Source organism: Mesocricetus auratus, unplaced genomic scaffold, assembly GCF_017639785.1.
Source record: "Mesocricetus auratus isolate SY011 unplaced genomic scaffold, BCM_Maur_2.0 Super-Scaffold_100019, whole genome shotgun sequence".
NCBI classification, from domain to species: Eukaryota; Metazoa; Chordata; class Mammalia; order Rodentia; family Cricetidae; genus Mesocricetus; species Mesocricetus auratus.
Genome location: NW_024429200.1, coordinates 35607407 through 35632745, shown reverse-complemented (window position 1 = coordinate 35632745; position 25339 = coordinate 35607407). Strand labels below are relative to the sequence as shown.

The window sequence follows — 25339 nt, the reverse complement described above, 5'->3', positions numbered from 1 at the left end:
GATTCTAACTCAGTTTCCCATATTTCTATAGAATACATGTTCACCCACCGAGGTGTCTTCCTAGTCTTAGAAGCAAACTTGTAAGCTGCATATGCCTCTCATCCATAGAGTCCTTATATTTGAATGAAATCTGCAGATCAATAATTAAGGTAATTTTGGACCCAAACCATGTATGGTATAAATGATCCTTTCTGTTCTTTCAACCAGTAGGAGATGGTCTTTTGGTGTCCTTTAAAGTTAAAAAGTGAAGAAAGAGGGCAGCTATATTTGAGAGATAAGAACCCCAAGCTAAAAATCTCGGGTTAAGGAGTTTTGTCAAGTTTTTTTTTTTGGTTTTACAAGACAGGGTTTCTCTGTATTGTTTTGGAGGCTGTCGGTCCAGCCTGGCCTCGAACTCACAGAGATCCGCCTGCCTCTGCCTCCCGAGTGCTGGGATTAAAGGCGTGTGCCACCACTGCCCAGCGAGTTTTGTCAAGTTTTAGCTCAGCTACTACTACTGTGCATTGAATATGCGATGTTTTATGAGCTCATGTGTTTAAAGTCTTGGTTTTCAGGAATTGTTGTGAAAGCTGTAAAACTTTTAGGAGGTGGGGTTTATCTGGGAGGAGTAAGGCAATGGGGACATGACTTGAGGTTTTATAATCTCCCTATAACCTGTGTATTTCCTGTTCTGGACTGCAGACAGAATGTGACAATCCCCTCATGGTCCTTCAGTGGTACCTTCCCTACAAGGTCAAGATGGGAGGTATCCCTTCTTTATGGTAATTATATATTGTAAATTTATTCTTTGAGAGTTTTATATTTAGATAATATATACTCCCTCCCTATCGAACTCCTCCCCAGCCCCCAAACACACGGCCCTCCCAACTTTGTGCCTTTTTTTAAAAATGAGTGAATCCAATGACTGTTTTCATTATTAAACCATTAGCCAGACTGATCCTTCCTCCCTAAGGCTGCTTTCATGAGGCATTTGATTATAATATAAAGCAAGTGTCTAATATAATCACTATCTGTTATATGTGGATAAATTCTTCCACTCCTTTTATGTAGTGTTCTCATCATTAAAATGGGAATAAGGAATACGTTGGTCTGTTTTATAGACTTCAGTGTTTCCTTGAATGGTGTTTGTCATTATCCCCGTAAGACCCATAGTGCCTATCTGTTCATGATAGTGCACAGAGGTCACAGTGTATTGGCATAGGGTATAAGTCATGTCCAGCAAAATTCTTGCTGCACACAGACTAACTACCACCTTGGCTGCATAGATAATTTTGGAGTTTGTAGCTGAGTCTATGCCTAGGAGCGGAGCATGGTACATGCGTGAGGTCTCAGTATCAGCTCTGGTTAGCCTGACTGGCAGGGGTGAATTGAGACATAGCTCTTGGTCTATTTGTGACTTTTTTTTAATGAAAGACATTTCAAATGGTTGTATTGAATTTCTATTGAATACTTCACTAACATAGTCTGATATTTGGAGGCAAATTTTCCCAATTAAAAGCTGATAGATCACTTAAGCGATGGAGACTGCCGTGACATTAGGTGGCACTGATGATCAATAGGGAAAGAGGGGTGATCCAGTTTGAGTTTCAGTGGAAGGGCTTCTGGGAAAGTTAGATGGAATATATTGAATTTCTTTAAGTGGAAAATAGGCATTGATCAGGACCATAAGGGACTGTCTGGACAACACTTAAAATAAAATTTGAAATCCTCAAAGATATTGTTAATCTAAGTGAAGGAAGATTGGGAACATTTTCTATAAATCTTTGCTATAGCCAAGGGTGCTTCAGTAGTTGCTATTATTTGGAGATACTGAACGGATATTAATCCCATGTTGCAAACAAAAGATGTTTTTTTTAAGTTCTTAGTTTGAAAATGTGGAGTTGGAGAGATGGAGTTGGAGAGCACTGGCTGCTCTTCCAGAGGTCCTGAGTTCAATTCCTAGAACCCACATGGCAACTCACAATCTGATCCCCTCTTCTGGTCTGAGGGCATACACGCAGACAAAGCGCTTCTATACATTAAAAAAAATAAATATAAAGTTTTAAAAAGTCTTTGAAAACAGAAAATGCCTCCTAACTTCCTTTCCCATTACAATGACAATAATTTTCTTTATGTTTCCATGTCATTTTGCCATGCTTCACACCTGTTATTCATTTGTGACATCAGTTGTACCTAACCCCGAGGTGGGAGTAAGACTCCTGGCCTTTTCTTTCAAAAGAACAAATTGAGATTTTCTGTATGTACTTGCTTACTTTTCACATGTGGTATTGAATCTGTGCTTTTTATGAACCACCTCATTTTAAACCTTAAGGTGTTTAGTTACACGATAAACCGCAAGCCATAATGTAACCATGGAAGAACCGATGTTTTCCATATCGTTGTCTAGGAAACCAGTCCTAGATCAAACATTGCGTAGATGTTTTTCTGAGGACATTGTTGATGCTTGGAACTCTTGAATGCTGCTTGGGAGGATGCCTTACATTATTTATTAAAAAACACATGCCATGCTGTTTTCCCACCCTCAGAATATCGATGGTTAAGTTTTCACTTAGAAGGTTTTGATTTACAGCCCCGACACAGAAAATAAGCAGCCAGCACTATTAATAAATGCTAGACTTATGGTAGGATGGGACATATATGAAACATCTGTACCAATGAGTAATGAATGAAGTGTAGCTTCACGATGAAAAAATTTTATCATGTCTTTTCCAATGCCTTCCCCTCACTCAGGATTATAATAATCAGTTACACACAAAGGCCCATTTTGAGCCATTTTATATTACAAAGTCTAAGGAGATGGGCAACTACCTCTGCACAAGTGACCCTCTTGAAGAATTACATTTATGGTGTAGGAAATTACTGTTATTCTTCAAGATCTCAAGGATGTAACAGTCTGTTATTTCTGCTCTGTGGACCATACAGGGAAAGATATATATCCCTTTTCAAAAAAATTCCCATGTCTCAGGAGGCAGCAATTTAGGGTGCTGTGTCTACAAATCACTCTTGTTCTCCTTTATTAGCTCAGGGGTTCACGCTTAATCCTCGGGTTTCCATTTCAGGCTTTCTGGATCTGATAAATATTTCTAATAGTGGCCTTATGCATCCTAGTGATATTTAATTGGTTACCTTTTATTAAGTTCCAGTATTTCTCCCAAATGATATTGGAAACTTGCAATTATGACAATTCCGATGACCTGAGGTGATGTTGGACAGATCAAGTCTGGTTCCAGAGCAATGGAAGCTAACACACAGCAAAATGATTTTATACTTCCCTGTCCTGAATTTCTGTGCTGCGATCCCCAAATGTATCTCATAACAGACTGGCAGTTATGGATAGTTCCATATTATTAAGAGTGTGAGGGCTGTGTCACTAGGTTAGCTTGAAAGTGGTTACACTAAAAAAGACAAGGATCTTGTGATCCATGTAACCTATGCTTTTATATCTTTCTGGCTCCCACAAGACAAACAAGGTGGGATGTTGGTAGTTTATAGCTGAAATGATGGAAGCCTGGAATGAGCAGAGACAAGATGAATGAGTGAAAGATGGAAATATATTTCTCTGGAAAAATATGCAAATACATATCTTTGCCTTTTCAATATGCTCTTTATTAATTTATACATGTTCATAGCAGAAGCGTTTCACACAATTTAGGTATTGCATGCAATGCTGTGATAAGCCAGTTTGATTTCATCAGCTCCTACTACATTAGCACAACATCTCAAATAATTCAGCAATACGTTATCACATTTGTACTAAAGCTGCCTGAAATACACTGCTTTTGATGTTTGTAAACAAAAAATAGGAACATCACCATGTAACACTGTGATTAGAGCAAAACACCTTCGTATCAGTTCTTCCCTTATGTTTTGTAAGGGAGACGCGCTTTCAGTATCCAAAGTCCATGGTCACTGGGGAAATATGGTTTTCTCTGGGTGCACTAAATATGTAACCAGAACCAGAACCTTTCAGAAAGGCAGTGAAAGAAGATGTCATAGGCAGGCCGGAGTTTGGAGGGTTTTACTGAAACTCCCCATTTAGCATACAAATTAGATAATGATAACTCTGCTATTGTAGATTCAGAAATCAGTAATGGTATTGGTTTATTCACGGATCTTTGAAGATCTTATACTGGGAGTAAAGAGAGATGTGGAAATTTAAGTCTGGGTTTTGATGAGAGGCTCTGTTTGTATTTTAAGATGAATTAATATGTGGTTAAACGAAGACTTTATGCTGTGCCCCCCCCCCTTTTGCTAATAGCAGCAAACAAGAGGTCAACTAAAAACTGATTTGTAATTAGCTGCTCTGAGTCTTCCTAGGAAACACAGAGATCTTGTTAAGCTTTGAAGCCAGGTGGAAGAAAGTTAATGGACTTGTATGGAGTCTTTTAATTACTAGTCGTAAACAAATCTCTTTCTTACTGCTAGATAGCACCCGAGGACAAGAGGTAATCTGCTTTATAAGCCTTGGAGTGATTTGCTTTATAAATCTTGTACTTTAGGAAAGTTGAAAACTCTTTGAAGAGTGTCCTCTTTCATGAGAATTAGGTTTTTGGCAGTTGTGTGAAAAATTTGGTGATAGATTCTTGGTGACCTCCCAATTTATAAATGTCAGCAACCAAGTCACATACAACATTCAGATCAATTCCTTATAGCATTTGGGTCTTTCTGTTGGACAGGATTATCCAAAAGCAATCTGAGTGTGGTAAAATTCCAACAAATTAACTCTAAACCTCTTTTCATTCAACGTATCATATCTTCCTGTCCAATGCACACATTGTCTTCTTTAACATATCTGCTTGTATGTTTAAAAAAACACACATCATCTCTCAGAGGTCATGTTATTTGTGCAGTTTACATTGTATGAATGGTAAAACATGTAATAGGAATTGATTGAAATAAAAAACTTAAAAACCAGATAAACAGCCAAATACAGAAATAGTCTAATTCAAAGTCTAGTGTTAAAATTAAAAATATTGAGAGTGATTTTACTTTCTCAAAGGTACAAATGGCTCAAGATTAACAAGGAGCACCCTGTATCTGAACTAGATAAATTTAGTGGCATTTTTGGATACTTTGCCTTCAGTCTCAGTTCTAGATGAATGATGGAGTTAAAAGTTGCAGTGGGAGACTCTATTCCTAGACTGTCTCCCAAAGCAATAGTACCAAGAATAACTCTCTTCAAAATCACTATGGACAAATTCACTTAATAATTCTTCACGAATGATATGCTCAGTTCCTGGGAGGATGGGGATCACTTGAAATGCATGGTCTATCTTTCTCCCAGGAAATGAAGGCTCAGCGGATCACAATGCTTGGGGTAGCTTCACATTCAAGCAGAAGAATCTTGTTGCGGGGCAGATGGGTCTTGCTGGAGGACATTCATGGGGATCATTTCTACAACCTCTTCGCCTTGATTGTTGTTGATGGGAGCATTCCTCGGTTCCTGATGGCAGATGTAAATGGGGAGACCACCGGGCTCAGCAAAGGCAGTAGCGCGAGGAGCCGCGACCACGCGGTTGGCGGGGCGACGGCGGCGGCGCCTTCCCCAGCGCTGGTTCCACCGGATTTTCAACTGCACCCACTGGCGCTTCAGGGCAACTTGGACCTGGAAGAGGAAACAGAGCCTTGTTTTTGATTGTCAGCTCATATGCTTGGCTCTTGGGGCTTATCAGAGGCTAAAGGAGGTTAAACTGTAGATCTGTTCCAAGAACTGAGTTTATAGTGGTTATGAATGAAATATACCATCCTAGAATAACAATATGCCAATTGAATGCCAGTGTTACTTGTCTGGGTAACAACGGGCAAGCTATTTGCCATTTTTGAGCAAAGCTTTCTGTCTTGGCTCTCACAGCTTACGAGGGAAGGTTCATTCCTTTCATAATGTAGCAGGCATGCCTCATTAGAGAGGAGGAGTTAGGAAAAATTTTATCTGCTGCCATTCATGCTAAGACATAATTTTATCCAAATCTGAACTTGTGGATCCTGAAAATTATCCGTAAGTGATGATGGACCCATGTTGTGGATTTACCCTTGCCAAACAAGGTTTCAAATGAAGTGTTCCATAGAACACTCTGACTGAGGCAGCCAAAAACCTTTCAAGAATGAGACTTCAGTCTCGTTTAGGAAAAAAACAATCAGAATACTCTGTCAACGGGATCATTGAAATAATGGACTTTTCAAACCACCTGTTGCTATACCTGTTTGGGTGTACCATTTTACATTCAATTATATTTTAAACAGAGAGAAAGACAAAACCTTGAGGCGCTGACGGTTGGGGTGTGCCACGCAGCTGAATTTTGCCTTGATAAAAGTCATACAGGGACAAGGGATGGCGAAAAGCATTTAGTTACTACTTACTGACTAATTGCCACAGGCCATATTATAATCACTTGATTTGCATTAATTTATTTAATCCTCACAGCTGCCTCCTTACAAGAGGAGTCCACTTATGGACGGGACAGCTTAGACTATGCCATGTGTGCCCAGTGAGGGAGCTGCAGTGTGGCAGAGCTGGAGTTCCAAGTGAAGCCTGGCTTTATTTGGATTGTAGATAAGCCCCTTGATGTCAGGTTTATAATCTAGGAACTATCAATGCACCCTTGAGAAACTAGGAAAGATGCCAGTTCATTATCTTTGAGATGCAGTGTCTGTAGATAAAGGAAACCAATAGTTTCCATGGATTCAGCATCCCTTAAATACCAAGGTTGCTCTTACAGCTAAACCCTTGCGTTTTAGAGGCATCCATTGCAGATGGTTACAAATGTAGTGTTAGTTGGCATAAGTGCTCCACAGGGATTAAAAAAATCTTGATTTTTGCCTTACCTGTCCTTTTACAATCCCACTAGAGTATCTACGTATACTGAATCATCCAGTCCAACATGAGCTCAAAAGGTTTGAAGTCAATTTCAATATTTAAAATTATTATTACAGGAAGTCAGCAACCTTCTCTCCTTGCATCCCAAATTTATGGGCCATCCTTTTGTGTGGCCCTTTTGTGTGTATACATATAGAAACAGGCCCTGAGCAGCATGCAAAAGATATTGTGATGGCTATAGTATAATAAGGGTAGTTATCTCCTATAGTAGGAGATGGATATATACTGACTGATGGTAAGAATAAGGGCATTAAATCTGTGACCTTGGGGGAAAAATAGAGACTTTCATTGCTTCTAGAAAGCAGGAGAAATGTTTAGAGAGGTCAAGGGGTAAGTCTAACACACAACATTCTGGATTATATAATTTTATTGCTCATTTTGAAATACCTTTAATTTCCCCCTTGATTTTTATAGATGTATTTATTGTTGAATTTGAAGAATGACAGCTTAGTCTGGTAGTCTGAAGACACAGCTGTTGTCGCTGGCTCTGTTGTATAGTATGAAGCCGTGGAAGGCTAGCACATTTGGGCCTTGGTTCCCATACTTGTGGAGACAAGCATTATATTGAAATCTTCTTGGTCAGGTTTGAATGCTTTGGGGGTATTTCTCTCTTTCCCTGTTAGGCTCATCATAGGCACCTGTAGCTAAGTGCTGCTGCATGGATGGCAGGGTTTTCCTCTAATAATGAAACTACCCTCTTCATTTGTTACTCTGTCACCACAGAGTAACCACCACCTGTTGCTCTTAGTCTACCCATGGACCCTCTATATAAGGCTTTATTTCCATAATGGCAATCACTGACAGCAACATGAATCAGAATTAAAATTTCAATTTGTATCGCTGCATTGATCAGTCCCCTTGGATCTTTGCTGAAACTCAATACCTGGTCAGGCAGTCTCATGACATACCTATCTCAGATGTAGCTGGAAATATCTTCCTGTGGGTGTGAGTGCCTTGCTTGAGTTCAATGATAGAAAGGGAAATGTGTGCAGAATGTCCAGCTGAGACCCAGATACATGACATCCATGGGACTGTGATAATACATTTGGCATAGCATGCCGTTTTTGTAATATTAGAAATGTCATGCTTACACCTTCCTCTAGCTACATGATCTTAATGAAAACAGAAATGTTTCAAAAACAGAGAAAACATACGCAATAAACTCCAGCTATTTCAACTGTCAAGAATACCCATTGGGTTTATTTTCTATGTCTGAGACTCCCATTGACATTATAGCTAAGATGCAATACATATTGTAGCATTTTTACAAATGCGTGCAATTCTCTTGTGCTTTACAAGGCTTAGCCCTTCTGAGTCTGATTTTTCAATTAGATCCATTTTGATATTGTTTTAGAAGAATGTATTTTGTTTACCAAAAACTAACTCAAAATGCAAGAGTCTACATTCACAGAGTATTCTCACTGGTGTAGTATTCTACACAGGATGATGTAATCCCTATTCATGTTTTAGTTTTTACTGTCAAAATATAAAAGGAGAGGTAGAGATTCTTTATCAGCTGGAAACAGAGGGATATTTCATTTTAACCCAGACTCCTAGTATGTCCCTTAGCAACCATGATTACACAAATACATTTTGTTGAATGGAGGAAAAGCTATTGGGTGAAAGAGCAAGATGTACCAGTAAAAGGAAATAATAAAATTTTTTCTAAGTTGGATTTGGATAGGGGCATCAGGTAACAAAGCAGATAAGTATTTTAGATACTCAACGAATATTATCTAAAGAAATAATAGAGCAGTTATTAGATATCAATTGCTAATGATTAGAAAATATTCCTAAAAACTAACAAGATAGTATATAGTCATATCTTAACAAACTATGATTTGTCTGGAATAGAATTATTTTTAGTAGGAATCAATTTGCAATGATAAGAACACCTGTGTATTAAAATTATGTGGTCTTGGGAAAGTAGAGGATATTTTCTAGGGAAGGATCACATATATAGATAATTTATTGGAATTTAGTTAATTTAATTGGGAGTCAGAAAGTCTGGACTCTGGTCCTGGCTGTCACAGCTATTTGTGACACTGAGTCAGTGACATCAATTTTTCTGGAGCTTAGACTGATCATCCAAAACTTGAGGGGAACTTTCGAATTGTACTCCTTGAGATCATGGAGGTTCACTGGAAGAACCCATAGGGCTACCGCAGCTCTCTTTTCACATTTTATAATTGAGTTCTCAGGCAAGAGTTTGTTAGAGGACAGTGGACTCTAGTTGAAACTACCTGTGTAGCCTGGTTGCATAGTTTCTGTAGAATACTGAACCAGATATTCAGATTATTTATATAAGACTTTACTCCTGACAGCAATCACTGTCATGTTTGGAGAATCCTTTTTGAGTATTAACTTCAGCGTCATTTTTCAAAATATTTGAACACATTGTCTTAAAGGGGCACAAAGCAGCTGGTAAATAGATTGAACACTGACTGTTGTAGCCTGGGTATGAGTTTACAAAAATAATATGAGTTCTCATTCTGTGAGAAACCAGATAGTGTCTCCTATTGCTGCTGGGCATGCTAACCCACTCAGTGTGCAGCCCAAGGAAGTGTGAGCTTAGCATGCTCTTTGGGTCCTATGTGTAATTGCACCACACATCCACAGGTGAGACTCAGCTTGAGGTAGTAGAAAAAAAATCCACTGTCCTATTAATCACAAACCCCTGTGAGATCATGTAGAAATGAGATCTGGAGAAACTTCACTGTGGTCCTTAGGAAATTGCAAATGCTGGCTTTATATAAATGGGTGATAGTATTACATGAAATGAATGCCTACCTCATGGTTGCAGAAGCAGTAGATAGTCGCAACAAAGAATCCCTAAAAAAGAAATGGAAAAATACATTTGAAGTTCTTCATGTCTGCATGATATCATTCCATAAAGTCAACACACAGAGACTCGCTAGAGAGGAATATCCCACTCTTGCAACAGCATGTCATGGTTTGATGAAACAGAAAGGCAGGAAAAAAGGAAGATCTACCTCTTCTATTCAATACTACACCACAAAGGTATTTCCATTAGAGGTCTACTTTCTTCTCAGTGGTTGAGCATTTACCTAGCATGTATGAAACCAGGGATGAATCTTTAGCAACAAAAGTTTAAAAATCATCCTTTCAGTAGAGAAACATGTTTCTTATAAAGACTCAGCAGTTATAAGGGCTCTAGTAAATTTACTTAATGTATCACTTCATTTACATAGAGAGTTTTGGTGAACATACTGGTTATGGTGGATTTGGGAAGTCTTTGTACTTTAAAAAATTAAAAGCTGTGACTACCAGGGAAATCGTTTTGCAAGTTTGATATGAAGCTGTGAATTAGCAAGTGACTCTCTCAAGTATGTCTTTCAGAAACCTATTCAGTTGCCTTTGGGGCCTTGCTTGATACTTGTAAGATGCCTTGAGTTTGATTTCTTTTTAATCTATGGCTGTCTTGGCAATTGGGAAAAATACAATGGATTTGAAATGTATAATTGAGAAAGAAAAATTATGGCCTAGGATCCTGTGTTAGAGCCTCTCTCCCTGAGAGCCTCTTCATGCCCAGATGGATTCTCAAAGTACACAGCAATGTCTTTATTAGAGTTTGTGATCTGAGCCAAAACTTTTCAGTGAATGGAAAGAAGGTACCTGCTCTCCTGTCTAGGTTGGCTAATGGTGCAGCTCATGACTGCTCTGGTAGCTCACTTGGTGCTCATCTACATGAGAAATGTGAGAGACCCAGGTCCAGTGCTCCTCCACAGTCCCAGAACTCACATGGATAGACACTGACAGTGAAAGGTAAAGGATCAGGAGACATGGGCAGCTCTGTATAAATGTCTTACTCATTATTACTCCAAAGTCACATTGGTTCATAAAAGAAATGCTGGCCACCTACTTGGTAAGAGATCAGTTGCCTGGGTGGGACCAGTAAAGGACCAGAGTAGCAATAAACTAGAAACAAATGCCTTGTACAACTTCCATTTCCTTCTACAGTTTTGGTTTGGCTCTGCTGAGTTGAAGGCTGTGAGTTTTGACTTTTAAGATCATAATCTTATAAAGAAGATTATGGGTTTTAGTCAGATGGGCCTAGTAGGAGAATAAGCCAGCGAGTAAACATAAAGTTGGTTCCTTACCTGGAAATGAATCAGAAAGTGCATGACATAGTCATAGATCCTCCCAAGAATCTTGTTGGAGGGCCTCCAGGGAAACACGACAAACTGGATCCCCAGCAGGGGCACAAGGACCATGGTAGCCTTCACAGCCTTCAGGTACAAGTAGGTCTCTGCCTCATGAGTCTGCCTCATTTTGGTCACAAGCACGCGGACGATGTTGAGCAGAAAGAAGAAATTGACCTGCAAAGATTCATATGAGCAAATAATCCATTACTGTTCCTTGAAATATACTATCTGCCAGGCCAATGACTAGAAAACTTCTGAAATAAAAGAAACCTACATCTTCTGAACCACAGGTTTTCTGACTCTGAAGGTTAGTTTTGAAAATAAAGTTAGAAAATAATTGTAAGTGCTCAGAGTGAGTAGTTAAAATCTTGGATAGAAATGGCCATTGAGCAAAACCTGTAAGACAAGAATGAGACTTTTGATAGTAACTGAATTCTATAGGCCTGGGGCCTCAGCTAGGGAAGAAATGAAAGGGGATGGGCACCAGCACTCAGTCCTCTCTGTCTGCTGACTGGATACAACAATGGGACAGCTTCCTCACACTCGGTCGTGCATGCTCTGTCATGCAGGCCTGTGTCACCTCCAACCAGGAGCCAAATAAACTCTTTCTTAAGTTGCTTTTGTCACAGCAAACAAGAGAAGTTGCTAATACGACTGGGGAGGCCGAGAAGCAGCCTGATGGCAATCCACCTTGCTCAGTTACTAATGGATGACTCCTCAGTGTAGGAGCGGAGTGCGGGCATAGGATCAGATTCTGTTTTTATTTTTCTTACTTTGAGGAAAGAAAACACTGTCTCAGAGCTTAAAAGTGCTCCATACCCTCTGTCCTATGTATGCAAATGAGCTTCTCTACTTATAAAGAAAAACCTTTTTTTTGAAGAATATAATTGGTTCCTATGTGATAGGATGGCACTAAATTAGCTTTATTTTGTAGGTAAGTACGCATGCCACATGGAAATATATCCACAAAGCTGAGCAATGACACTGACAACAACGCATTGAGAAACCAGTTCTTACCACCAGAGCCACCATGACAGGTCCATGGATGATGTAGAGCAAGTGGGTTTCCACACTCAGCCAGCAGCTGCAGAAAGCAAGGGTGTACATCAGTATGAGTATGCTTTCACTTTGGAATATATTAACTTAGAAGTCGAGGAGAGACTTACTTGTCATTGTAGTAGAGAGCACGAGTAATGGCGTGGATAGTGGTTGGCACCACCGGGAACCCTAGAATTGGGGAAAGCACAAATCAAACTTGGATTCCAAGCCATATGTTTAGCTACAATTGCACGGATATTGGTAGCATTTTTGCAAAGATGGTGGCAAATTGAGTGTGCCTATCAAAACATTAGGGTAGTTTGTCTAAGAACATCCAGACAATTAAAAGCCTTTTGCCAGTTCCTAGATGCCTAGATACCTTGTAACCTGCATTGTGACCCTTCCTAACTCTGTTGGGCTTTTGAAGATGCTTTTGCTGACTGTAAAATGGAACAAGCAAGTCTTTCATTGTGTGAATTGCGCTCTCATATAGTGAGATTCTGGGTCACCCTTAAGGAATGTGACCTGGGACATTGATTGCTATGAAAGCCTTCCTTGATATTCATATGATTTCTGTTGGGTATTTCATTTTTCTGTTTACTTCATGTACATTGTTCTTGTTTCTCTTTAAAACAAGTATTTCAGAGAAGCTAGTGTATTCCTACCCCCTCTAAATTCTGGCTGTGGCTTGTAGAGGAAGTGAAGTATACTCTGCGTTGACTAAATCAAAGTTCTAGTAAAGATAAACAAAAACCCCCTCTGAGTTTATCTTGAGGAAAATTCAGATGCTATCTATTCAGCCAGCCAAATTACATGTTTTTAAGATAATTTTTCTTTCCATGAATGTATCCTAAGGCTGTAATTTTCCTTTTAAAAAGACTGTCTTTTTACTCAGCTGAACCCAGTATATGATAATACGGTTTGACGTGATTGCAGCACCTGTAGAAAGAGGATTCTTGTTATTGTCAGGTTAAGAAATCTATCTCAGGAAAAAATGAAGCTGGTATCCTTCAGATTTCGGTAAGTGAGAGACAAAAAGAGAAGGTCTCAAACTATTAGGTTTTCACATAAAGTCATGTTGGTTTCTAAATGCATAAATGCAATAATTTAATAATACTAGTGATTACATATTGGGCTTGAGAAATTTTAACCTGGACTATTTACACAACACATCAGTTCTAACAGATGATTTCCTTATTTGAATTCAAAGACTCAAAGTTATTCTCTGGATTTATTCTGAAGTAAACATTTTAGGATAAGACAGCAAAAAAAAATCCAAGCCCCCCTAAAAAATACCCAAAAACAAACAAACAAACAAACAAAAAACTGGGCATTTGGGAGTCGGAGTCTACCTCTCCACTTCACTTAAAGACAAGCATGCTTCCTAGCTAATCTGGTAGGGCCTCATCTAATGCTGGGGCCTCACACCTTCCTATGGCTATAAAAGTTTTAATTTTTCTCTCTGTTCCCGTTCTTCTAGTCCCCAAGACTTCCAACAACATTTCCTTTCTACCAGATAGTGAAAATGAAGGCAATACTTATTCCGTAGGATTCCCCTTTTAAAATCAAAGAAATCCTGCTTGTTCAATGTGAGAACCCATGGGAAGACCTTCCTTCCTTCTATTTATAGTATGGGGAAACAAGTCAGGGCAGGAAGCATCTTGAAGATATAATATAATATGATATAATACGAATGAGGAAAAAAGCATCCAAGGAAGAATCATACTTTCATTTTCAGGTGGGGAGAATTTCAGCACCAGATAGTTGTAGGATGGGTTTATTATGCCACTCACAAATCTTGGAATTCTATTGCATTTTAGATCTTGGATTTGGAAACATTTTTCACACATATGGCCTTGATGTTCCCTAAAGACAAGTCAGTTCCCAGAAAACAGCTTTTGGGGGAGCATATTTTTTGCATCCCAACTTTGAAGACTATTTTTAGACATCAACTGTGCATTATTTCGTTGGATTTTAGTTTTATCTTTATTTGTGTGTGTGTGTGTGTGTGTGTGTGTGTGTGTGTGTGTGTGTGTTAGATAGAAGTGGAGAACAGACTTTGGCATGTCTCAGTAGTTGACTCTGTCTTTCCAAATACCTATCTATAAAGAGCAAATCCTCCCTTCTGAATCTTTCTATTTTCTGTGGTTTGAATACTGAACAAGAGATCTACTGCCTTAGCCAGCATTGATTAGCAATGCCCTGTGTTCTGTGGCTACTGTGAATGAAATAGTTTTTGATTCTACTTGGTTCATGCTAATGAAGTTTTAAGTACTTGCTGATCAAGGAAGATTAAGGTATTGTATAAATACTTTGTTATCATTCCTTTTTGATACAGGCAAACAGGTCACTTTATTTTTTCTTTGTATTTGGTTATGAGATAAATAGAGATCTGATTGAGATGAATACAAAGATGCCAGCAGTGCACCAGTATGGAAAGAAAAATGTAAATGTTCCTTCCAAGGTAACCCTATCCCAGCTAAATGTCATAGGTGAGATTAAATTTATAGCCAGTATTGTGTTTTCATAGAATATTTTTTAGTTTGACAGATAGACACTTCTGAAACACTTATGGAGAAAATTCCATCAATGTGCTTCAGATGAAGTAAGTACACTAGATCTGACAGAAACACGTGAGAGAGGCTCTGCCAGAGACTGGGATGCTGACTGTGCTTCCTGAAATCAAGACCCGAAGAAGGCTATACATGTGTGAATCCAGGTGGATCTAGCTCAAAGGCCAATTGTATGAAATACATACCCCAGCCAAGAAGGTAATACCAGCGCAGGCGTTGCTCCTCCGCGAACACAGCCACCACGATGAGAGTGTGAAGGTAGATCCCCTCACAGAGCATCCAGAAATAGTTGCAGGCCATCATGTACTGGTGGAAGAAGTGCAGGACCTTGCAACTTATCTGTTAGAAAGAAACAGAGATGCTTAGTGGGAGGCGTGGTTACAGATAGGGTGGTAAAGGGAGGACTACGATTATGAACCAAATTGTCTGCATTGAACTCTCAAGAATTACCCTGTGTATTTGTTAATGTGTGCCCTCTATATTTACAAATCAAAGGGACAGTGTGTAAGTCACAAGTTTTGTATGTAAATAACCGCATGGGCCATTGGAAGCTGAGGCCACAGACTATTCTTTTCCTCCATTAAATTCTAGAGACTTACCTAGACTAGAGAAGTTCATTTTCCTACAAGGTGTCTGAGACTAATGATGTTAAAGAACATCCAAGTGTTTGACATACAACTTCTTTATGCTTTCCTCCTCCTATGGTCCACAAGAAAAATAACCCTAGACATTTTAAATGTTGCTTCTGAAGCCGATTGATCTGTTAGCAATGCCTTCCGAACCATGAAGAGTAGATGGGCCAGGGGAGAGAGTTGTCTTGTTTGGACCTGAGCCTATACTGATCTCAGCTTGTGTTTCATAGGTAGCCCTGTTTTACATTTTAGGAACCAAGTATTTGCTAAATCCTCTCTATACATTAGGGTTAAGACTAGGGAGCATACCAGTGTAGACTTAAACAGCTGTGTAGGAAAACTACAAACTGTATAACAGAATATCCTGTTATTCCCTCATCACTCTAGAGTAGGACTCTTCATCTTGACATCTCTGATATTTTGGACTAGATATCTGGTGTTGTTGTGAGGGGCCTCTCTATGCTTGTTGGAAGTTAACAGTGTTTCTGCCTTCTATCTAGGAGATGCCTATAGCATCCTTCACCCACTCATAATGAAAAATGTTTCCAAATGCTCTTGGTGGAGCAGAATGTCTCTACTTAAGAACCCCTACATGGGGACACCTACCATTGATTACCTTCCAACAACCACAAGGCAATGACAAGATTCAGCATTCTTATTTTAGATAAAAGGAAGTGGTTGCTTGCCCAGCTATTATTTTCCCAAACGATATGTATTCTATTACATTGCTCCTCCTAGGGATAGCTTTGAGTCTAGCTGTATTTCAATTTTCCTTTCATAAAGCAATGTAACAATGAAATCACTTTCATCCAAAGCACCTTGCTGGGCTTGTAAGCTTCTACTGAATGCAAAAGAGTTGTAATTCATTTGGTGGGAAGTGATATGCTGAACCTATATATATTCTAGTATGCTTCTTTCCCCTTCAGGATTCATAGGAAAAATCAACCTTGGCTCATTAAAAAGTAGCTATTGTGCTTTCAATGGTAGAATCAACCTCTGGTTCAAAACAGGTGGAATAAAAATATTGAAATCCACATCAGGAAATCTAAAGCAATATGTATGCATGGCTTAGGAAAGAATAGTTCTGGCTCTGCAGTCCTTGCCATCAGATTATCTTTCTTACTGGGATCAGCTGACTGGTACATCAGTTTTGTGTTTACTAAGTAAACACTTGCTACAATGGCACCAAGACACCCAAGCATCAGTAAAACGAGAAATTCCCTTGAGATTCTAGATTCCTGTTGAAGATTTCTCTTTGAAATGCCAGCGTCCTCTGGATTCCTAGAGGCTGAGTTGATTTTTGATTTTTCTCTGGTGGGAGAGGAGATAAGAAGGTGGAGATGACCCTTTTCCTGTGTGATCCAAGTAACTGAAGTTTTGTGTTTAACCAAGCTCATTCTCATTATTCTTAGTAGTTACATTCTGTGAAGACACTATAAAAACTGAATTAGCAAGCTCTAAGTCTTATGTATCTAGGCCTAATAAAAGGTGAGTGTTCTTTGAGACCCTGGTCACATCATTTTCATAAAGTAACCAACATATAGCTTTTATTTTATATGTTTTGTGTACAGACACCTTATTATATATATTATTGATTTATCAATATTGAATGCTTGGCCCACAGCACAATAACCACTACTTGAAAGAAATCTTTTTAATATTTTCTTCATAAAAACATCAAGACTTTTTGTTTTGCCTTATAACAAATTTATCAAGGTAAAATTAAAAATAATAATTATATATTTCTTAAAGGTTCTATTCTTGCAGAGTTCAATGCTTATGATCAAGGGAGTGGCCTTCTGGTGGCAAGACAGACAAGTAGACAAATAAATGTAATCATGCACAATGACTTCTATAAATATACATATATATTTTCTACTTAATCTGAGTTTTAAATTATTTTAACAATTGTTTTCTCAACTACATAACAAAGTCTGGCATTTAGGAGAATCAATGAAGCCAACTAGAGGGGCTTATTTCAAGAACACTAAATTCTCTACTCAATTTGTGGACAACCAGCAAGGAGTGGAGTATTGTATTGTGTCAAAACTGACCATATTGGTCAGTACTGTAAAGCACTCTGCTCACACTGTAGCCTTTGTACTTTTGTGGGTCTGAGGGCTGCAATATGGACTAGTTTATTCTGGGAGGTGACTGTCTATAACTTTACTTTTCAATTCCTTGTGAAAATATTGAAGCAAAATGGAAGGAATGCAAGGGATCTTGCTCCTCTTTCTTTTGTCATTGAGGGACAAGCCAGTTCCTAAGGAAAGGTGGCAAACCTTTAACACTACATTGCTTACTATAAAAAAATCAGAGTTTCAAAAGTAGTTTGGAATGGGCTAGTGTGCTAAACTGCAAAATGCTTTCGCCTGAACTAAAGCTTCCAGTATTGCTTCTGCCAAGTCTTATTTTTAAAGCAGAACATAAAGTTTGTCACTCATTCAATGGATCTCCAGGAGGTCAGCACATTTATTTACGTTTTTCTGGGGCTTCTGAAGTTGTTGTCTCATCAGTTCATGTTAATACAAAAACAGGAGGGTGAAGCTTTGTTTACTTGATTAACAGAAGGTGAATCAATAATTAAATTTCTAAACATTTAACTTGATGTGTGAAAACACCAAAGATTTGTGGTCTATGTTGATTCAATTTTTAGGTTATCTTTAAATTTTAATTTAACATCTAAGTTCCATATGGAGTGAACCTACAGTTACTGTTACATATACAATTGACCCATCTTTACAATTTGACTCCTCCACTACTTACACCCAATAATATTCAGATAGAGGTGAGCAGCAGATGTCTAGTCAAATTAAATGAATATTGTTTTGTGTATGGCTCATAATGTTGTTCAACTGAATGCTCAACCCTTAATTAATATCACTATTTAATGCCTAAACCAGAATTGCTTATCAGGAGTGGACATCATTTTCAAGGCCTTTTATTTTAATTAAATAGTACTGAAATTATTGGTAATATTTGTAGAGATCAGTACATCTCCGAAGGGGTTAGGCTGCTGACATCCATAGAAAATGTGTAATATTGGGCTAAACTCTCCTAAACTGAATTTTTATGTTAGTTGCATTTTGGATCTTTGTCATGTTTTCCTAAGTACCCAGAAAGGGTATCCTTTGATGATGGCACTTCCTAAACACCCAAGAAAACTCTGCTATCTTTCTCCCATGTCCCTGCTAGAAGAAATGTTTGACTTTGCACAGCATTTTCCAAAAATTTGCTATGCGTATTTCCATTTTCCATTTGGTGCACACAGAAACTGTCTAATGGTCAAAACTTGACTTCCATTAACCCAATTTTCTAGATTCCTTTACTAAGTAAAAGTATACTAGTGTTCCACTATAACTTGTTTTTTTTTTTACAAACTTACAAAGTAATTTTCAGGTGTCAAATTGACAATTTAGAATATTTATGATTAAGATAGTAAAGTTCTCTTCAAGTTAATTTGGTCTGGAATGTTCTGGTTTTCCTTGTTAGATGCAGTTTTTGAAGTAAATAAATTGGACACGGTATATTATCACTTGTTGGTATCTTCTGAAATTAGAGTATTTGCAGTGAGAATTATGACCATTTTCATCTAACAATCTGGATTCCTAGTTCAAGAAGTGGATTTTGGTTTAGACGATTTATCCTTAATAAAATTGGAGATATTTTTGACATTTTTAGCTTCAATTTGTTTCCAGTGAGTTCTTTGTCATCTCTTCCTGGTATTCATGATATCAGTATTTTGAATTTTTATGAATTTGGCTTACATGGTCTTGGAACTACCCATACCCCCGGCATTTTACGTGTATTCTTCAAATTGGATAGTTACTCTTGGTTAAGCATTGATTTTGTTGAATGTTTCCCTTGTGGTCTCCATGCGGCAAATAAGCTAGCCTAAAGTAACATATCTAAATTTTGGTTCTTTTCTTTTTTGTCCTGGAATTTCCATGTAGTTCTTTGGTTCTAGGATTTCCGTGTAGTTCTTTTTTAGTAATTTCAACTTTTCTGGTTAAGATGTCTTGTCTTCCCATTCATTCACAACTTTTACAAAGTTATACGACTACTATATAGTTTGATAATTTTAACATCTGGGTTAAGTGACAGTTGATCTTTATTCTATTTTTTTTCTTGTTGTAGTTCAACAAGGCTTTACACACATACCTTGCCTTCCTGAGTGTTGGGTTTACAGGTGTGAGCCACCAAACCCAATTTTTCTTTCTCTTGACAGTGGGTCATGTTTTCTAAAATTGTTTTTCATCTGGTGTCTTTGACCTATTTCTAGATATAATAAATATTGGGATGCTGTAGACGTTTTGGTTTAGAGTCTAGATTCCATTATATTCCTTTGAAGTTTTCTTATTTTGTTTGTTTGAATAGGTACTTTACACAGCTAAATCCTAAGCACAAATTCTCAGTCGGACTGTTGGTATCTCAAATCTCTGTTGAGTTATTTGGATTTAGTCATATTCTTGGATTCCTTTGAACATATACAATCAGATGGAATCCTATCTATCTATCTATCTATCTATCTATCTATCTATCTATCTATCTATCTATCATTGAACCTAAGCATCTCACTGTTCTGAGAACAATACCCTTTACTCTTTGGGCACTGTAATTGCCCTATTCTAATATTATACAGTATAAGAACTATTCAGCTATAGCCACTTTCTTTTAAATCAGACATAATCTATAATACTTTGTGATGATTATAATGACTGGTTGAGCATAAACCAAATTTTAAAGAAGCATTTTGCTTCACAGAACCGGTTTTGCTATTTAAGTAAAATGAAGGATAGTAGGCTAGAGAGGACTGCCCATTATAGGGCCACATCATGGTGTTATTCTCCTATGTCACCCCAGCAAATCCATTTCATATGTTTATTTCCAGTCTGCTTTTCCAGAGGATATTGAAACCCCATCTAGTTTAACCTACTGTGAACTTTCCATTCCAGTCTGTTCTCTCAGTCACCTCTCCCTTGTTTGTATGTTCTGCCTTGTACCAGTGGTCCTTGACCGGGCAGGAGCAGTGTCTTCCACCCTGGACTTTACAACCCCAGTGTCTAGATTCTGAGCACCCTTTCAAGTTGACCTTTCTGTAACCTCTTAGGACGATGATGTGGTGCAGTCTGGTGACTCAACTGTACTGGACAAGTGAGGATTAGAAGAACATCATGCCATTTTTGAGCTTGGGATGCTTTTGCCCTTATTTAGATTAAGACACTATAAAATAATGCAATCTGATTGTATCAGCTTTGGAGGTGCATCGTGCTTAGGTTCCCAGTAAAAACCAATCTCCCTGTATTGTCCCCTTTAGAGCCAGATAGAAAGTTCAGACAGATGTTTCTTTCTAGAAAGTGACAAGTATCCTGGCAGCTTCGTTCAGATGCAAAAAGAACAATGCTTTAAAAGCTGTTTCTTGACTCTACATGGAGATCACTGAATGAGCAGATAGAACAAGAAAAGTGAAAATTTAGATATTATGGAAATGAAATGCATCAATGACAATGGGCAATTTTCGCATCACTCAGTAAACTGAGGATCTATTCAGCCCTTATTTATGGCATGAGTTATTTTGAATTTAACTTAAAAAACTAAAATATAAGAAAATATAGGAATAAGAATCTTGGGTAATACATGAAAGAATAAACCTATCAAAAATCTTGGAGGAAGAGAGTGACTAACTTGATGGAGAAGGAGGCACAGAGCCACAGATTCACCACTATTGAGTGGGATGTTCCATGCCCTCTCTTTCCTTCACAACTAAATGAAAGATCTCATAGGAGTGGTACCACTACATTTGGTACATATGAGATAAGGTGACCTCTCTCATCAAGAATGAATTTCTTCTTTTTAATATACTCCTTTAGTTATTGAGCAGAAAAAGTTTTGTGCCTCTGGGGGCCGACTCAGTGGCTTGAGTATAGGAACAAAGTGGAAAAATGTGTCCCTTCTCTGATTTAGTTTTTTTGCTTAAGAGAGAGAAATGTCATTGAAAATTAACTATTATGTTTTTCTTTAAAACAGACAAATGTCCATATAATATTCAGAAATGGAAGTGAACTGGTGAATCAGCTTTGCTTCAATTTATGATTATGGCTATGATGATCACATTATATTTCAATAAATATTTGTAGAATGTCAATACTTGATAACATTCCCTTCCCAGAAGATTATTTTCTGTTACATTTTCTTTCCTATTTATTTGTTTGCACTCTTTTTTTCTTCCTTGTCTCTATTATTTATGAAGGGAGTACCTTGATTTAATACCATTTAGGTTGGTATTTTTTAAGAGAGATATTTCAAGTCACTACTTTAAAGTAATGTTAAATGCATGATTCTGCATTTGGCTTAGTAGAATTGAGAAGATCTTGGTTCTCAGGCTTTGGATGTTGCTGTGGCTGTCTCATTATATAGGAGAAATTTACTTTCAAGAAAGAGGGAGATTGGGAAAAACAGTTGAGTTTTCCTTCTTATCATCTATTCTCTACACTCAATTCTCTGGCAATAGAGAAAATGTCTTCTTTCCTCAGACTTAAATGATGGGGCCTACTATAACCATGGAGATAATGTTCTGGATGTGAAAAGATTCCCAGAAATTGGGTTTTCATAAATATACTTGTGATAAACTACACATTTGTAAGTGAGAGAATACAAATTTCACCTTGCATCTGCCAGAGATAGCTTTAAGGATCAGAAACATTTCAAATATGCCCATTTGAGAAAATTCCTGAAGCAATTTTGCTTCCCTAGAGCAAGGGACTGTATGTTGCTTGCTTATTGAGGGTCCGATTTAGCCAATTCTCATTGGAAAGTAGTAACTATTCAAATAGAGAAAGCACCTGAAGAATTAGTTTCTTCTGGGAGAAGGGTAGACTGTGTAGTTTACAGGCCTAGGTTAACTTTTAGAATTGCAATTGTTTACTTTTAGCCTATATTATTTAAATGATTTGGTGAGAGGTTTGGGTTCCCCAACTGTCTCTCAGGGATGAAACAGGCATTTGGAGTTATGAAAGAGAACACATGACATCACTTATTTACCATGTAATTGAGCTGATACTGGCAGCCCATTCTCATTTTGTCTAGCTTTAGACAAAAAGAAGTTTTCATTTTTAGTCACAAAGAGAAATATATACAGATTTGTTGTGTTCTTTTATTTTTCATGATAAAAAAGTCACTTTTCAAAACAGGCCAAAATATTGCAGACACAAGTGTGGCTGCAAAACACAGTATGCTGTGTGAGCCGGGGGCATTCCTAGAGACAGTGGAGATGGTGGCAGAAAAACATATTGTCACCTATCACTTCTGTCCAGGCTGAGGACTAACCTTTGGGTCTTGAGTGCTCAGTAAACGATTGATTGATTAAAATTCTTTATTATAGTTTCCCATAGCTTTTCGTTAGGAGATTTGTTCTTATATATCTAAACTAATAAGTTTGTTAGATGAAAGACATACTCATGGGAGGACCAGCATTTTGTTAATGTCACCAGGGTAAACTTCTTTCCTTTTGGTCTAATGCATGTGAAGAATCAGCCTCCTTCCTGTACACTAGAGAAAGGCTTTCTGTTTATTTCTCTGGCTCTCCTAAGATCTCATTGACATTTTCCCAGGAAGTCAGCAGCACAATGGCCAAGCCAGCTCTCCAGACATCTGCTCACCAACTTCAGTAAAGGTTCTGGGCAATGGAGGAGCCACAGGATAGATACAGATGATATGGTGATGGTTAAGAACAGCTTGACTGGAAAAGTGCCTTGGCAAGTCTTCCACTAAGATAGCCTATGAAAGTGAAAGCGTTTAGCAAAGATAGCTAATAAGACTATTATGATAAGAAGTTGTGTAATAAATTCATTGGAAATGCCAAGCACGAGATGCATGGACTTAGCCACAAGGGAACAGTTAGCAGAAACCTTGTGAGCTTACACTATTAGGCTCTCAGGGATCCTAAAAGTGTTAATCATTTTTGTTTTTTAGATTCTAGGAATACTCCTTAAAACCAAACAGGGGGTTTTGTTATTCTCATTTGATGGATAAGTTTCCACCAGTTTCTACAATTTATTAGTAAACTAGAGTTTTAGAGTGTTTCAAGATGATAACAAGGTCAGCAAGATCTCACAAACTGTGAGGGTCCTCTTTGCTGGTAACAGCAGTGGAGCAAGCTGAACAGATGGGAGAAAAATCTATTTGTGAGCATAAATACTTCACAATGTGACTGAGCAACAATCCCAGGTCAGTGCGGTTGGTGTTTCAATAACTGAAGTGCTACCCTTTAATGAGAAATGAAAAAGTCAAAACTCTGACAGTCCTGAGAGATGCTTTATGCATTGCTTCTACCGTGATGGGGCTGGCTCATTAAGAAACCATACAATGCATGGCTAATTACAGAGAAACAATGCAATGGATGAGACTTTTTTTTTCAAGAACACAAGGAAATAACAGACCATCAAGAGTACAGGAAAGGAAGATAGGATTGAATGAGATTGGGCTATCTTTGAATCCTATCTCCAAGTATTCATAACAGGAAAGAATTTGCCTTCACAGAACTTTAGTTTCCTAACTTTAAAAATAGAGTAATATCCACTTCTCACTGGAGATGTTAAATGAGATTAATTTTAGTTCAATCAGTTGGAGTTTAAAAAGAAAAGTCATCAAGGAAAACCCGTTTGGTTACACAATTCTTCAGGTAAGACAAGACTTTGTGTTCATTAGCAGATGGCAGGGATTTTAAAGAAGAAGCACCATGCTTTTCTGAATCTATTCAAATGGCAAGTGATTAACACTGTGGATTTCGTTAGAAGCCAAATTAAGCTTCTTTCCCATGCTATGCCACTGTTATGCAGGATGCATGCTCTGGGCAGATTTCACGCATTTTTGTCATTGGGTTGGCAGAAATGTCAAATGCCAGATTTGAAAGATGAGGCTATCTACAGATGCTTGCATAATACAGTTAAGCAGAGAAACAAAAGTTAAAATATGCCCTGGCCAGTCCTGTGTGCTAGATGGCTTCAGTTTCTGCTTTCAGGTTCCCTCTCCTCCCCATTCCCACTGCCCTGGGTACATACAAACATCTGTCTACATCTACTAGGGCTCTCTTGATCTCTAGTTTCTGGATTGAGCTCAGTTAATGGGACCCTCCACACAAACTGTAGATGAGAATGAATTACAAGAAAGCAAACCCCCGCCCATGCCACCCTTTGTGTGGCTTTGTCCCAGGCAGGTTGTGTCTGGAGACAGAAGTCCCGAGTTTCTGAAGGTCAATTCTCCTCATACCACTTCACTGTCATTAGGGTCCATCTTTCCCTCCTTTGCACTCAGGGGTAAGGGTGGTGACAGTTCCCACTGCATTGTCCACATATGTGTATTATGATGAAATATATGCATCTGTCAATGTTTCAGAACAAAAATGATCAAACATTGGCAATTTCATATGCAATGTAATAATTACATCATTAAACTGTTTCTCTTGAATTGAATTTATAGCAACTGAACTTCAGCATCATGAGAATAGCAACTAGCTAATACTTATACTTCCCCAGTTGACTCAAGTGTAGTCACATTCAGAAACTATTATGAGGAGCACAATCTTAGAGAAAAAGAAAGAATGTTAAAGACAAGCGTGAATTATTGTAAGCAACCCTAAGGAAAATTTTGGCAAAAGGAATCCATGATAGTTCTTGGTGAAAGCCAAGTGATTTGACTTCTCAATAATACATAGAACACTGGTGCACATGGCATGAGTTTCATGTCTGTCTGTCCAGTAGACCTTAGCTTTTTTTTTTTTTTTGGATTTTTCTATGTTGTACAGATCTTTTCCAAGCATGTAGACATAGAACTTGACCATATTTGTGTGATTCATTTGAGTAAATGCACACGTGCTTACAGCTGAGGTGACTACAAAAGCCGTTCTTAGCTGCATAACAATGAAATAATTGCTATCTTGGCCCGTGTATAACAATCAGTGGCAAACTGAGGTTTACTGGGAAGCACTGGTACACTGCTATGGTGTGCCTAGTGTTATTTGCATTCCCAAGAAGTGCTCGATATTCTTCTCATAGATAT

At 38.1% G+C, this 25339-nt stretch overlaps 1 protein-coding gene across 2 annotated transcripts in view; it reads right to left on the bottom strand.

Annotated features, from left to right (window-relative positions):
• Positions 1 to 3584: 3584 nt before the first annotated feature.
• The window catches only part of Calcr (calcitonin receptor), a 73315-nt gene continuing 51560 nt past the window's right edge, over positions 3585 to 25339 (bottom strand). The window contains exons 9-15 of one of the 2 annotated variants that reach the window (XM_021234611.2): positions 24551 to 24661; positions 14837 to 14990; positions 12207 to 12267; positions 12058 to 12124; positions 10996 to 11214; positions 9665 to 9706; positions 3585 to 5605 (exon numbers count right to left, since the gene is read on the bottom strand). In XM_021234611.2, the coding sequence (XP_021090270.1) occupies positions 5330 to 5605; positions 9665 to 9706; positions 10996 to 11214; positions 12058 to 12124; positions 12207 to 12267; positions 14837 to 14990; positions 24551 to 24661 (930 nt within the window). In that variant the 3' untranslated portion in view covers positions 3585 to 5329. The remainder of the gene's footprint in view (positions 5606 to 9664; positions 9707 to 10995; positions 11215 to 12057; positions 12125 to 12206; positions 12268 to 14836; positions 14991 to 24550; positions 24662 to 25339) is intronic. The other variant, XM_021234612.2, reaches the window with a different exon arrangement.